Genomic DNA, 16,614 nt, shown 5'->3' on the forward strand with positions numbered 1-16,614 from the left:
TATCTGTGTCTGAGGCTGATGATGATGGGATACACGTTTACAGGTCATAGCTCATCAAATCACAACATCTCAACACGTAAACACTGATCTATCTTCCATCCATCCTCAGCATGTGCATACTGGAGCTTCTTCTCCCTTCAGGCCTTCCTTATCTTGCATCTCAGCGTTCAGTGCAAAAGAGTGAGGGAGGTAGAGAGAGTGAAAACAGGAGAATAAAATGTGGGAGAGTGTAATTGGGAGAGCAGTAGTTTCTCTGCCGTCCCACTGTCAGGGCTCGTCTTTCTGCTCATCCCTGAGGACAGGCTGTCAGAGCAGTGGAGCCAGGCCTCCGGCTGACAAGACGTCACCCTGTGGCAGAAAGACGTGGACGTCAACCAGCCCCTGCACATGGGAGAAATGTCCTGCCCCTCTGGATTAAATATGGTATTTGAACATACTGAAATGCGTTATCAGAGGGGGAACTAGTGTCCAAAAAAGAGTCAGATACTGAGAGTCACTGTGGTGCTGTGAGCTATTATTAAAATGTGGTACTTTGTTATCTTTTTTTTTTTTTTTAAAGATTATTTTTTGGGCTTTCCGCCTTTAATGGACAGGACAGCTAGGTGAGAAAGGGGAGAGAGAGGGGGAAGACATGCAGGAAATCGTCACAGGTCGGATTTGAACCCTGGACCTCTGCGTCGAGGCACAAACCTCTCAGTATATGTGCGCCTGCTCAACCACTGTCCAACCCGGCCACTTTGGCTGTTATCTTTTGGCTTTAACCAAATGTACACCTATTCAGACACAGTAAAAAGGTAAGAGTCAACTTATCACACCACAATATTGCTCAAGGGTCCAGACTTGTGTTTTTGCATACATACTGTGAAATAGTTTGTACCTGTGGTTGGAAAATATTTCTTTAAGCATTGACAGCAAAGAGAGAGGGGGATGAGTGTTTTGCAGCTGACTGTTTTGATGGAGTGTGCATGAAAAAGAGAATGAATGAGAAGAATTATAGAAACAGAAGAGGGAACAGGGTAGATGAAGAGCGAAGATGCGTCCCAGGGGAGGGTAGTGTAATCCTGGCCAGTAATTGCTAACTCCATTTGGCTCCATACCTCCCCTGAGATACATCACAAGGAGACAAACAGAGGAGACAGCAGGTTAAACCCAGTAACATGGCGCTCAGCTTTCCACAAGCAAATGAGAAACTGTGCAGTGCAACTCATCACTATCCCCAAAGCTCTGCAGTACAGATCTGGCAGTGTATCCAATTGAACACTCTCAGAAAGCGGCAAACAACAAAAGGAAAGATTAAAAGCAAACTGCAGCAACTAAACAATGAGTTTAATTCAGTAGCATTTTATAATGTGCTTGGGATAGACAAAAAGATAAACGATCAGACTGCTGACTACTAAGCTGTAGATTTATATTCTGGTGTGCTGAGTTTTATGAATTCCCAGCTGGAGCATCAAACCTGAGAGAGGAAAATGGCTCTTGCTTACTGCATAACTCCTACAGTCTGAAGGTTAAGGTCATTAATTATACTACAACCTTAGAATACTAACTGAGCTCATCTACACCGGCAACTGTAACAGGATTTCCAGGAAATTACTGCAGTAATAAATACATTTGCTCTATAGAGACAATGACTCACAAGCAAACAGAGAAGCCTATTACCATCTGAAACAGTATGCAGTGATTTATTCATTGTCTGATGTACACTATATTTATGAGAGCGTTTTCATCATTGGAAGGCAAAGAGCTTAATTAAAACCCACTGGTAAGCATTCATTAACTGAATGCATGCTCACACAAGTTTATTCTATATTTAGATGCATGCAAACAGCTGCTCAGGCTGTGACAGGAGGAGGTCTGTCAACAGCTGCCCTGGTTCATGTAAAATAGGGCTTGTATATAAAAAGTTTATTAATGTTTTTGAAAGACATGTCTCATTGACAGAGGTACAGTGTCAGGTGCAGCTCAACAACATAGTGCACATCTTCCAGTCTTAAACGATTCGGTTGTGTGTTGCAAATTTAGTATTCACTCATAAACTCACATGTTCACACACAAACAATATACCAACACATCCCTGACATGCACTATTATAGCTCACTTAAAAGGGATAATCTTTAACATTTTCTTGAGATCAAATCGTTTTTTTAATATATATAGATATTATTTAAGGTTGCCATTTTTTAGGAAATAGACATTCAATGTATATTCTTTAATTACCTCTCTATATAGTAGTTTTTATTGTAAGTCTGCTATTCCCGTGCCGGATTCAAACTGCCCTTGCGTGCACATGGGAGTCACAGGAAATTATTCATACATGCAATCCAGCATTCTGACTTTAATGACAGAATTTGACTCTCGCTATGAAGTTCATGCATGAAGGCATAACCCTACTCAAATATATTCTAGGATGATATTAACCATGAGACGATACAAATCTTTCAAATGTCAGAGATTTTACCACACAGTTTATTCTATGGTAGCTCTCCCTGTAATATCTGTGGCTGTTTTGTTTTTTGGTCAAAATTGGCAATGAGCAGGATTGCTTTAATGCAATACTGAATTTAGATTTAGAATGTTTGCATTAATGTAATGAAATACCTTAATTGGTGAAATATTTAATTCACTGGCCAATACATCCAATACAGACATTCCTGTATTCATATTTTATACATAGACTGTTTACCAATTGATATCTGGAAGATTGTATGTATCTCATAACTTTATTGCAATATAGAATTACATTACAAATAGGGTTGGGCATCGAGAACCGATTCCTACTTGGAATCGTTTAAAAAAATTATCATTCCATCGGAATCGTTTATTTATTGGAATCGTTTGGAATCGTTTAGAGGATTTGGTTTCAAATCTGATCATCGCTTCCCAATTTAATGCGCAAGTTTTGGTTTCCGAAGCGGCCAGGTGCCTGTTGTGTTGCAGCCTTGGAGCACAGTAAGCAGCGCTCTAGTGGGGCTTTATTTTACGTTGAAAAAGCGGTAAAACTGCAAACCACCATTGACTCAAAATTCCTCTTATTTGTGAAAATAGGCATGTGAACCGTTTCAACTCCACCTCTCAAAGAATCGGAATCGAGAATCGATGAGAACTGGAATCAAAAGGAAGAATCGGAATTGGAATCAGAATCGTTAAAATCAAAATGATGCCCAACCTTAATTACAAAGAGTAATTTATCCATATCGCAAGCACTGCAATGACAAGTTTAACTCGACAAAACTTAGCAAGCTAGTTTTAAAAGCATTTTGATCTCCTATTTGACAGTCCATGCTACTGTTGAGTTACTGTCACCCTCTCTCATTGAACACCCTGATAATGTGGAAGGATTTAGCAAGATCGTAATCCATGGGTCAGTAACCCGGGAACACAGCAAGATCATGATCCATCATACTAATCGTCCCGGTGCCAGCGCTGCAAGATAATAAGCCATGAGGGTAGCCATCAAACCAAAAAAGAGCCTTCACAGAGCAGTTGTACAGGTGTCTCTAAAGTACTCTTAAGTTATGTGCATTCATATTTGAAAAATTTAAAATGATGAGCGCATAGCAGGAGCTCCAGGGGCTGAGCCTGTGCTCTGACCCGTCTTACAAAATGCTTACAGGATGTGTGTATTTTTAACTAAGGAAGGATAAAAGTAAAATGTCAACTGTCTGTGAACACTGACAAGAGTTTTCATGTTCAGTCTCAGAGCAGAAACACAGACATACCTCACTAAGAAGTGATTATCAAAGTGATGTGGAATCTCACGTGTCACAAACCACTCAATAGTTCTGTTCATCACAGCAGCCCAAGAGTACACCAACAGATTTCCACTGGGTAAGAGAACATTTCATTGCCTGACTGCAGATGCCACTGATTATCAATGACTCAACCTTCAGCTTCATGAATAAATATATTTTTTATGCACAGGAACTAATGCTTCTATTAAAAAATAGATGCAAATGGAGTGATGTGAATGGCCAGACCAGGTCTACAAAATATGGCACAACGGCAAAAGTATACACACTTTCTGGGATCAATACAGTACAAAAGGCAGACATTCTCTGTAAGTGTATTAGTCATTTTAACAAGGATATAGTAGATATATGCCCATATGACTATCACAACTGAAAGATCACTTACATTTAATTAGACAGAAGTCTCAAACTGTTTTAGAGGCTTGGCATAGCAATCAGGTTTGTTATCATTAAGAATTCATCCTTACATAAAGTAACTTTATGCCTCTCTGGAAGCTTTCTTATACTACTTCCTCTTCTATTTTTCACAAATCCCAAATCCTGGCTAAAACTGAAGCACTGCCTTCATGAGTTCATGGCTGTCAACCAGATATGATTGTTTGGCATGTGTGTGCTTTATCATGGGGAGCTGCGACATTGTACAGCATCTTATTATCCAGGCTGTTTTATTTGTTACTTTTTTCAGCAGTGGCCCAGTTGGAACAGTAAGCTCTCCAATTTACTGAGCTAAAGTGGTAACACTTACCATTGTTTACTGAACTCATACGTACTGCATATGTAATTTACATTAATCAGAAAAGCTTTATTGCCAAGTACGTTTTTTACACATACAAGGAATTTGTTTTGGTGTTGTTGGTGCATCTCACACATTCTCTAAATAGAATATAAACAATATTAGTATACGTAAATGTACACAGTATGTATTAAATTAAAAAAATATAATAAATAAAATAAAAGTAAAAATAAAAAGGAGCAGTACAGCAGAGTGAGTACAGCGGCATATAGAGCCAGAGGTGTCAGGGTGGGTTCCGGGCCTTGTTGATAAGGCTAGTGGCAGATGGGAAAAAACAGTTTATGTGACGTGAGGTTTTGGTCCTGATGGACCTCAGCCTCCTGCCAGAGGGGAGTGACTCAAAGAGTTTGTGGCCGGGGTGGGAGGGATCAGCCACAAGTTTTTCAGCACACTTCAGAGTCCTGGTGGTGTATAGGTCCTGAAGCGGCGGCAGATTGCAGCCAATCACCTTTTCTGCAGACCGAATGACACGCTGCAGCCTGCCCTTGTCCTTGGCAGTACTAGCAGCGTTCCAGATGTAAGGATGGACTCGATGATGGCTGTGTAGAAGTGCACCATCATTGTCTTTGGCAGGTTGAATTTCTTCAGCTGCCACAGGAAGTACATCCTCTGTTGTGCATTCTTGATTAGGGAGCAGATGTTCAGCTCCCACTTGAGGTCTTGGGAGATGGTAGTTCCCAGGAAGAGGAAAGACTCCACAGTGTCAATAGTGGAGCCACAGAGGGTGATGGGGGCAGGTGGGGCTGAGTACTTCCTGAAGTCCACAACCATCTCCACTGTCTTTAGAGCGTTGAGCTCTAGATTGTTTTGCTTGCACCAGGTGGTCAGCCTCCCACCTGTAGGCGGACTCGTCACCATCAGAGATGAGTCCAATGAGGGAGGTGTCGTCCGCGAACTTCAGCAGCTTTACGGACTGGTGACTGGAGGTGCAGCTGTTAGTGTACAGGGAGAAGAGCAGAGGGGAAAGAACACAGCCCTGGGGGGATCCGGTGCTGATGGTCTGTGAGTCGGAGACGTGTTTCCCCAACTTCACATGCTGCTTCCTGTCAGACAGGAAGTCAGTGATCCACCTGCAGGTGGAGTCAGGCACACCAAGCTGGGAGAGCTTCTCCTGAAGCAGAGCCGGGATGATGGTATTAAAGGCAGAGCTGAAATCCACAAACAGGATCCTGGCGTAGGTTCCTGCGGAGTACAGGTGCTGGAGGATGTAGTGGAGGGCCAGGTTGACTGCATTGGCTACAGACCTATTGGCTCTGTAGGCAAACTGCAGGGGGTCCAGGAGGGGGTCTGTGATGTCTTTGAGGTGTGAAAGCACAAGGCGTTCAAAGGACTTCATAACCACGGATGAGAGCTACTCATTTTGTCTTATCAGGGTTAAACTGTTCTTTTTTCACTTGCCCGGTCAAATCAAATAACTCAACAAGCATTCTCCGATGTGGACACAGGGATGGGGGTAAGAGAATGAAATAAAAGGGTTGTTATATTTACTTGCCCAAAGTTGCGTTTTACTTTGCCATCGGTCAACCCTTATTGTTGAACCCTAATTATATTACTAGTTACATTTATTCACATATCATACCAAAACAGGTTTTAAATTTAAATTTTAAATTTCAACACGTCAAACACAATGTATCTCTTCAGAGGCAACGCCAGTATAAACCCAAGTGTTTATACACAAGATCAAAGCAATTTTATATTTGAATAATACCACTGACATATAGGATGTTCTTTTGACACTATAAGAGAACAGCTAGTACTATAGTATATTGTCCTTGGAGGATTACAGATGATTGGATCGATGTCCAAAGTTGTGATATTTTGGTTCCGGCTTATTTTCTTCTTCTGTGTAAATCACATCCTAACATTCATATTGCAGAGAATGTGCAGAAGCCTACTATGAAAAGCCTTAAAAACAACATGGCCTATACCACCTATGCCAAACTCATTTCAGTGATCACAGTGAGGAGACGAGAGCCCCAGGCTTAAGAGCACAGCTGTTCAACTCAACATTGTCCAATTCTGCCATGGGCAAAAAAAGGATAGATGAAGTGAGAGAGGTGGAAAGGTAGAAAAGGATGGGCAGAGACAGTGAGGGGAAATGTGATAGTTAACGTATTTCTTCATTGTTTCTCCAAAGGTACATATTCATATATAGAGTATATACAACATAACGTACACTGTATAGGATAGTATGCTATTAACCTGCCATGAGCAGTAATAGAATATTGTTTTGATCTGTGCAAAATCCTTCACCATTTGGACAACATGTTATGCAGGCTAGTATTGCCTGTAGTCCTTAGTTAATACTCTCACCACTCTACTTGTCCTGTTGTAACACTTGCACTTAAGGACCCTGAGAAATACAGCATGTCACATTTTAGACTTTCTGTTGGTCAAAAGAATTCAACACATATAATATGCAAACTCAGATGCACGTTGCCAACACAACACTTAGGCCTGGCAGGCTCCAAATCATCCATATGCAAATGTAAGGTGGAGCAGGCGCAAAGAAGAGAGGGGAAATGAGTCTGAGCGAGAGCAGCACAGGAGAAATAAAGGTAAGAGGGAAGGAGACTGCATGCAGTGAGGAGTGCAGGAGAGAGGACACACTGCTCTTTTTACAGCATGAGGCGCTGCATTGTTGAGGGAGGCTGCAGAGATGTGAGCATCCATGGCGACAGATGACAGATGCCGAAGAGAGAGGATGGAAGATGGATGGATGGATGGAGGGATGACAGCTACCTCTCAGACACACGATGAGGAAGAGATAGCAGGATAAGGAAGGTTTTGTCATTGAACAGATGAAGAGGAGTGTGACAGCTCCATGCTAATGTCTTATAGCTTTAGCCATAGCTATACTGACCCTGGTTGACTTTACCCAGGCAGCCCGAGTTGCAGAGGGAGCGGACCATCCCCGGCTCCCAGCAGCTCCGACCCTTCATCCCACTCTCTGCAGGCCTGATCCCACTCCACGCTCCCTGAGACGCAACGCTGCCCTGGGCCACTACATAATCCCAGCGAGGGGGGGGGCAGAGGCAGCGGCTTTCCCTGTTCAGCATTGCAGCGTGCAGGCACATACATGCATACTCACACAAGTACATACAGTAAACAGACAGGGGAGCGATGCAGGTGCTCCCTCGTGTAATTCCTATCTCCTCACGTGCATTTCTTCCCTTTCTTCCGGAAACACATGCGCACTCAGGATACACACATTCACAAAGCTCGGCACATTTACAATTCTCCTCCACATGCTTCTCTCAGTGCAGTGCAGATTGGAGATGGAGGGAGAGAGAGAGAGAGTGAGTGAGTGAAGCAGAGAGGAGATGGGACTCGGCAGCCAGCAGTCATCAACACAACTAAGACCAGAATGCATTGCTTCCTCTCTGTTACCTCCTCCCTGACAGAAAAAGTCAACTATTTTAGGAAAGCGAAATGGCAGAGATGGTATTAAGGCTATGTCACTTGAAATGACACCACAGGGAGCTTATGTATGTATGATGAGACATGAAAATATATCAGAAGTTTCTTTTTCATTATTATCTATTTTATTATTAACTGGTGGTGCCATTAGACCAAGGGCAGAAGGTAAAATAAAACATCCTTCAATAAAATGTCTATTTCCACTCTCTCCGATTGATGTGTCCTTCTGTTATCCTCTGTCAGAATCTCTTTATCGTGCTGAACAACAGCCGCCGACTGACCTCTTCAAATCTGACCTCCCACAGACAGATCAGTGTCACTGTTCCAATACAGCACAAGTCATACTGTAGTTAGCCCTGGACTGCAATAACAAGCCTCACTCCCTCCCTTTTCAAAGCAGGGGAAGGTCATCGTTCCAATATTACTGACAGTGTACATATCACACTGTACTGTAACTCAAGGACACCTAGAGTTAACTGTGGGCTTCTGTGAACACACTGTACATTACATTACACCAATTCTAGGTCGGACAGGCCTATTATATATCGTTTATTTACTTTCAGCTGTATCCCATTGTACAGTATGACCATATCCTGTTATCAATTTACACATTTCTGCTAGTCAAATTAATGATTTAGAGCAAGCTATAATATGCTATAAATATCAAAATTAGTTATTGAACTTTTTGTTTTACACATACAGTATGCAGAGTTTGGTCTCATGTAATACATAACAATGTGATTATGTTACTGTGATCGTGGTTTATCGATATCTAAAAATATCTTTAATATTATCGTGATAGAAATTTCAGGCATATCATCTAGACCCAAAATAGAACCAAATGTATCAACTTACTAGTATTGTGAAGCCCCTGCAAAGCTAAATATACTCTAATTTCAGTTTTCAGTAAATAAATAATCAGAATATCATAAATTTAGAATAACAACAACAACCAATGACATCTAACTGTCCTTCCAACCAACCAATCAGCTCAGACTGTAGAAGTCCAACATCTTTAACTGGTTATGTATAACTAATCCAGACAAATATATACAAGTGAGCCAGCACAAGAAAGTATGTCATGTACTGAGGTGTATTAAAAAAATCATAGCCATAGCCTTAACATACTCTTTAGGGTGTTATTAACAATAATCATTATATTTTTTCAGAACTCCCTACACCTTGGTTAATTGTGTGATTATGCAAAGGAAGGAAGCCTCTACCTAATCACAAATCTATTTTTTACACTGAAAACAGCTTACATGTATCAGTAATGCTATTAATATCTCTGGGCCATGGCTTTAAGAAAAGCATGAGATGTCACTGTTTCATAATGCAACACCTATTCCTTCTCCAATGGCCAACAACATGGATAAAATACGAATTAGGCTGTATACACAGTATAACAAGTCCAACCCTGCCTTGATTGAAAACTGCTGCAGTATCACATGAAGCTTGTCGGCTGTACAATCTGTGTTGCAGTAATTCTGTAAAATATCTGATAACAGCAAAAACAGGTAACGGGAGGGCTGATGTGAACTGTAAGTGAGGTGAGAGAAGTGCTGACAGGGAAAGATTGTTGGACTGTAAATAAATAACATCCCCTAAATGTCCCGGGGCATATTCAAGGGGGGCGTCGAAGCATGAAACCTTAATTAATTCCATACTTGACCATCATCATTTCTTTTCTTCAATACTTTAACCATGCAAAGAGAGCCAAAACCTGAATGGTCAAAACAGCAGACTTTGTGTGATGCATCTGGGGTCTTTTTAGGGTGTATTAAGTTGTTTAAACAGTCTGTTCTTTTTCATATCTTGTTTTCAGCTATTACTCTTAAATGTTACTCACTTTGAGCTACATTTTGTGTATGAAATTATTACCATTATTATCTATGGATTAAACTGAGATAAATAAAGTCACTGTTGTGGTGCTGAATGGCCTGTTAAAACTGAAATACTGCTGTAATCGTTAAACTACTAAATGTCGCAATTATTAAGTAGGACACATAATTATACACTAATATATACATAATTATAGTTATAAAAAATGACATCTAAATTATATTTACACCATTTGCCTTTTAGAAGTTGAAACATTAGAGCAAATACTGCACCCTAAATTTATAAATATAGGTGACTCCAACCTATACAATATCATCTCCATACGCAGGACCTAGTTTCAAAAACAATCTGGACACTGGAGTGAAACTAAGTTGCACCAAATAGTACATGATATTCTTTTGAAATCCCAAAGTTGAGCAGAAATTCAGCCCCACATTTCCCTGATTAGTTACTGGAGGAGACAGTCAAAGGCCAAACCCTCTGAAATACAAACTAAATAGAAAGAGGGTGTTTAAAGAGCACAATTACGGCATTAAGATCCAGGAACCCAAACACTCTAAACAGCCTGATACACAAGCACCGAGCTTACTAAAACCAGCTCAAGAAAACGGTTTAACCGTGGGAAGGAAGTCACACACCCTTTTTAAAATATTTTGCTGTGTCAATTCCAGAAGCAGTACATATACATGTTATTGATCCATGCCAAAAGACCACATTATGCTAGACACTGTGCTGCCTCATTGTCACTCATGCAACAGAAGACCACTTGCAGAACCAGAAAGACTATTGACTGCGGTGAAATACAAGCTGAAACTGAGGGCTCCTAATGGACTGATGCATCTCCTGTGGCGAAAACAACCATCTTATCCAAAGGAGGTAGAAGATCTTTAATTTAACACAAGATGTAAGAGTTAAGAGTACTTGCTTCATGGGTCAGCCTACACTGGCTCATAGTAGAGAAACCATGCATCAAGTTGATGATTTAGTTATCACAAGAAGACAACACTTCATGTCAATGCCCCAAGCAGCAGAGTGAAATTACAGCTGACTCTCAAAATGCTTGGGCAATTAATCATCCAGCCCTGAGTGCACTTAGTCATCACTGACAAATAAACTCGAGAACAGGTAGCACCTTTGTGTGGCAGCTGTTGGTGTGGGCACTGTAAGAACCTCTGTGAGTGGTAGCTTTAAAATGTTGATGCTTAAGGGGTCTGCAGAAATATCCCTGCACGTCTTAAAACATGTAGAAGTAATGGTGGTAAAAATATTTTTCTCATTCATATGCAAATAGAGCTCAACAGTCCCGCCCCTCCTCCGAGAGACCTTGGGTTCCGGAAGTACATTTCCCATTCATTTCTCCCATTGACGTCTGGAAAAATCCGTACATAAAGAGTTTTAGACCATGCCTTAGGCTAACCAGCTATGACGTGACTCATAAGCATACAACATATATTTTTGACTGAAAAAACGAACAGAAAATCCAAAAAACGTCAAAAGGTACAAGACTGTGTACATAGTTTCATTATCGAGCGAAGGAACTACTCAGCTAACAGCTAATTCGGCTAACCGCTAGCTGAGACAGCATGTAATAACTTTAAAAAGACCCTCAAAATAAAACCTGAAAATAACCGTTAAACTATATAACAGCTGTTACGTCAGCTGTAGCCTGCTTTACCCAGTGTTAAGTTTGAGTTAACGTTATTTTAGACTAAATCAAGCTGTCAGCTAGCGGTTTGCCAAATTAGCTGTTAGCTAAACTAACGTTAGCTTCTCGGTGGAGGCTAACGACAGAAGCGTGGAATAGATTGTGATTCGTGCAGTGTCGTCAATCCTCGTAAAACAGGATTAGCATCTTGGGCATGCGCATGACAGATTGTGCAGGCAGCTCCGGGCAGCTCCCCCTCCTCACCAACATGAGTTCCACCAATCAGAGGCATCACTGTGGGATTGTGGGATTGTTCAGGATTGTGGGTAATGGAGTACTTATCCAAGACATTGTGAAGAAAAGACATTTATCTCAAAACAAGGTTGGTGCCCCATGAACCTTTGGCATCTATATGAGCATATACAATCGCTTAGTCATGTCGTAGCTGGTTTTAAGTAACCATCGACGGTTACAATTTTATGGCTTATATTCCAATTTGTCAATGGAGAAAGTGCATTGTATTTTTACTTCCGGAACCCGCTGTGGGCGGGACTCCAATTTAATAAAAAGAAAAAAAAAAAAAAAAAAAAAAAAAAAAGGTGTCTACTGCAGACACACAAACAGTTAATGGAACCTTTTTTATGTCCTGAATGAGGATGCTACTAAAGTATCAACTAGGGATAGACCGATTATCGGCCTGTTTTTTGGCAGTTTGCAGATTATCTGTATCGGCATTTTATTTGATTGATAACCAATAAAGTTAATTAAAGAAAAAGTGTGCTACTTTGGCTCCGCTACAGCTGTGTCCATCTGCTCCGCTTCACTCACCACTGAGTCTGACTTAATGGCCCACCCACAACACCATCCGATTGGCTAGATGTTATACGAGTAATAGCCAATCAACACTCTTCACCCTCGCCTCTGTTGACATGCAGTAGCCTCCAGCAGAAGTGTCTCATCCTCTGCTTGAAGCTAGTTGAGCTTTTTACCCTGTAGCATTTCTACTTTACAAATATCGGTTATCGGTTTCATCAACTACTAATAATCGGTATCGGCCCTGCAAAACCAGTATTGGTCAATCCCTAGTATCAACAGCCTTGCTTTTCAAAAAGTATGCAAATCTCGCATTGAAGACGTAATAAACCATCCCCATAAGCAATACCTCTACCAAATGTTTCCATGGCTGCTGACCAGAGCTGCAAAAATGAGCATTATTTTGAACATTTGCTCATTAAAGAATAGTTTCAGTTCAGTGATATTTGTGGGATGTCTTACATGTAGGCTACAGTTTAATAGGCTTGAGGTCAGATGTTTCCAAAGTAGTGCGAGACATTATCACATTGTGAGACCACCAGACAAAAAAGAAGGGTCTTTCTTTCCCAATCCCATGACCGATGCTGCTACAAACCCTGACTCTGCTCTTGCCAACAGAAAAGGCACACACAAGAACTAAATGAAACATAGGTGTGATTGGCAAAGGACAAAAAAGCAGGAAAATATACGGCGCACCCATGACGCTGCGACAGCCCCCTCCCCCCCTCATTTAAAAAAAAAATAAACCATTAAATGGCACTTTCTGGAGAGTTTTGTGCAAAGAAATGGAGAAATTGAGTCTTACATGATATGTAGGTATTAGGGCATTTAGCATTTACATTACTGTTAATCAGTCATCACTTGATCACACATTGCATTACCTTGTTATAAATAATAGTGCCACATGAAGAGACAGTGCAGCATATGACAGTAGCAACAGCTGAGAAGATTTGGGTCTGTGGTGACCAGGTTCACCTCACACAAACTTCCTTCTCCTATTCTTTCTCCTTACTACCACACCCACACCCACCCACACCAGCCCACATTACCACGCCCATGCAGCCCCACCCACGGACATTTACGGATTTTTAAACATTTAATGTAACTGGCAAACAATGCTTTCTACTTTTTAAAGAGCACACGTTTATAACAAATTTTTATTTATGCCGTTTGTATGCTGTTACTGTCATTCTCTACAGTATGTAGGTATGTAGTATGTATGTTGTCACTGTCTGTTCAATTGTCCGTGTTTCTCTGTTGACACTGTACATATTAAGTTATAACTCTAACTCTGCAATTTAAATGTTTTTTATGGCTGTCTGTGATTATACTTCCGGGTTTTTCCTTGCTCAGAATTTGTCTTTGCGGGAACACACAAAGCAGGGGGGGGAGGGGGTCTGGGTGTCCTCCCCCAGGAAATTCTGAGGGTAAATGACTTCAATTCCTGCATTCTGATACATTTTTAGGCACCAATTTATGGTAAAAATGTCAATATTTATTGCAAGGAAATCACAAAATTCTGGTGGCAGGTAACAATTCAAAATACAAAATATAATGGAATATTATTATATTCAGTAGTCCAGTAAGGAGGCTTTCACATCCAGGACATGGGCCGGATACAACAACACTTGACCCTAAAGTCCAGTCGTTTGTTGGATTGACTTAGGCTACTTAATCAGTGATGTTGAATATAGCCTAGAGTGTAACGGACCACCACAGTTCATACATACATGTGAACCGCGGATTAATTGCAGAGTTTAATCTACATAGTGTAAAACTACTACGTGAATGGGGCATAGCAGAAAGACAGAGCAGAGCGACGCTGCTTGTTCAGGGTTTTCATGTGTACTCCTAATAGGCCTACACTTTGCATCAGGCGTTAAAACCAATTGTACCGAATTAGACTACTATTTAACGCGAGACGTTTTTAACCGCTAATGAAACTGTCTCAATTTAATACTGATGCCGTCAGACGGCCGCGCGGACAGACAGCAGTCGGAGTTCCGGTAGAGCTCTGCGCCCGTCAGCAGCGGCTTCTCACTGTGCAGCCGGTCCCCCAGAGCAGCATGATCACCGGGAGGGTCCAGCCTGAACCCTGCAAACGGAGATCCCGTTTGAAGGTGACATGATTGATTTTGACTGAACGTCTCAATTTAAGTAACCTCTGATCGGGTCGTAGCAAATTAAGTAGCTACACTAAGTTTAAGATTAGGTGTTGGTCATTCTCAACACCTTTCTACCCCCCCCACACACACACACACACTTATCAACTCTGGACTCTGTGCTGCTGCCAGCCTGTGTAATGTACGTTACTCACCATCGATCGACTGTTAGCTTCAGCTGGCTAACGTTAGTTGTCAACCTCCCGACTAGCTAGTGATCTAGCGAGGATTAGCCCTTCAGACCGCAGTGGACTCTCCATCCAATATCCCGACTTCGTCTACCACAACTGCCGGACTCTTTCAAATACATGTACTCCCTGTCTCCGCCGATCACTTGGTAGCGTTGGTCAGCTGTCAGCTTACGCCAGCTAGCTTCTGTTAGCTTCGACCGACTGACGGCTCGCCCAGCACATCTTTTCGCTGTAGAGCTCTTTTAGCAATGTTTCCCGGCTCAACACTAAGTTAGTGTGGGCCACTACCTTTCTGCACTGCCAAAAATGGTGCTCCTAAAATATTCCTCACTGCAACTTCTCAACGTCATCTGCTACATCGCTTCAGCTTGCATTGCCAACATGCAACAATATTGTCCCGTTGTCGGCTTCAGCTAAGAAGATAGTTCGCCCCCACACGTCCAAAATTCTTATTCAAATAACCTTCCGCAACGATTGCAGGCTCTTTGGTGAAGCTCTGCTTTGAATGAAGTTACATCGTGACAAATTAATGGACCACTTGCGGAGTGATATGAAGACATGAGTCAGAGTATGTTTACCAATACCCCCGACCTGTGCCTTGCGACACCCCAAAAAAAAAGCGGATTTGCATGATTTACGAGAGCTTCATTTTCAGGTCAGAAAATCCGGATTTCCGGAATTATCCGGAAGAATCACACCCCTGATGAAAGGAAAGAATGGTGTGTGAAAGCACAGACAACATAAAATAATTACAAAACATGTTTCCCTTTCCCTCTTTTTCCTAATACTTTCAGAATAATCTTCACCATCAGTTAGAGAGTCTGTAGGCCACAGACCAGACTACTTTATTAAAATGGATACAAACACAAATGAAGCCATTGGCCCAATCCCAAAGTCCAGACTCACAGACTCACGGACTTTGGTGTGCGTTCTCGCAAAATTCGTAAGGGCTTAGGGTTGTCCCAATGTCGAACTTCAAAGGGCGTGAGGGTTTGAGTACACACTTACCGAGCCCTTTCCCCACAGTTCAAAGCGTTGTGACATTTACCGTGGAGACCATAGGGAAATCCGGAAATTACAAAGGTAAACAACAGCACAACACACGACCACGGAACACAGACCAACCTGTTGTCCAGCTTGTAAAACAAGAGTTTGAAAAAATTTGGAATCAGGCAGCCGTCTCCTGTGCCTTGGCCGTGTGGAAAGCAACAAACTTAAAATGAAAATTCCCAAACCGGCAAGTGTCAGCAACATCTTTGTTATTCAACGTCGCCAAGGTAACATGTGATCTCATGAAGTGCTGTCCCAATCCCATTTATACCTATCTGAGCCCATGTGGCCTCACACACTCACTCATTTAGCACCTGAGATCAATTAAGTCTGTGAGTCTTTAGTCCTTAGTCCTCAGGGCTCACTTTGGAATTGAGCCATTCAGTCTCACACTGTGCACCAATATTTTAGCTTCTTATGTTAAGCCCAACTTTACTAGCATTACGTAGTGAACCAAGAGCTTGGCTGAAGGGAACCTTAATTAAACTTCATTAAAAGAAATTAGAATGTTTGTTTTTATCACTCACTGCCGTGGCACAAAATGCCAGATGGAAAGTTTAAATTAATATTGCTTACAGAGAACAGAGCTTTCAACATTGGTGGCCTTTCGACAACAACATAACAGTATCCAGCCCACATGGCAGATTGCAGTGCTGTGGGAAAAACACTCTTAGTTGGCATAAAGAGCTAAACCTGACCAGCGAAAAAGATGTGTCACAACACAGAAATCCACTAAGAGGATAAAAAAGAAGGAAAATGGAAAACCTGAGTACTGAACTATTGTCCTAGCTGATCGCTTAATGACCTGCTTGTATCCACATTCTCAATTTCTCAACTTCGCCTCGCTGCTGATAAAGCAGAAAAGCGACAGAGAGAAAATGTGGGTGTCGACTGGGACACAATGTGAGTGTAATAACAAATTCAAGTTTCATGCAGCATACAGCAGGTC

General features: G+C 41.6%; 1 protein-coding gene across 5 annotated transcripts in view; it reads right to left on the reverse strand.

Annotated features, from left to right (window-relative positions):
* Positions 1 to 16,614, reverse strand: part of si:ch211-106a19.1 (uncharacterized protein LOC561797 homolog) — a 55,923-nt gene that overhangs the window by 24,845 nt on the left and 14,464 nt on the right. Inside the window, exon 1 of one of the 5 annotated variants that reach the window (XM_035993056.1) lies at positions 7,406 to 7,707. The exons of the other annotated variants lie outside the window; for them this stretch is intronic. Coding sequence (XP_035848949.1) covers positions 7,406 to 7,643 — 238 coding nt within the window. The 5' untranslated portion in view covers positions 7,644 to 7,707. Of the gene's footprint in view, positions 1 to 7,405; positions 7,708 to 16,614 lie in introns of those variants that run through there. 5 annotated transcript variants of the gene reach the window in all.

Source organism: Sander lucioperca, chromosome 2 (genome assembly GCF_008315115.2).
Source record: "Sander lucioperca isolate FBNREF2018 chromosome 2, SLUC_FBN_1.2, whole genome shotgun sequence".
Taxonomy (NCBI): domain Eukaryota; kingdom Metazoa; phylum Chordata; class Actinopteri; order Perciformes; family Percidae; genus Sander; species Sander lucioperca.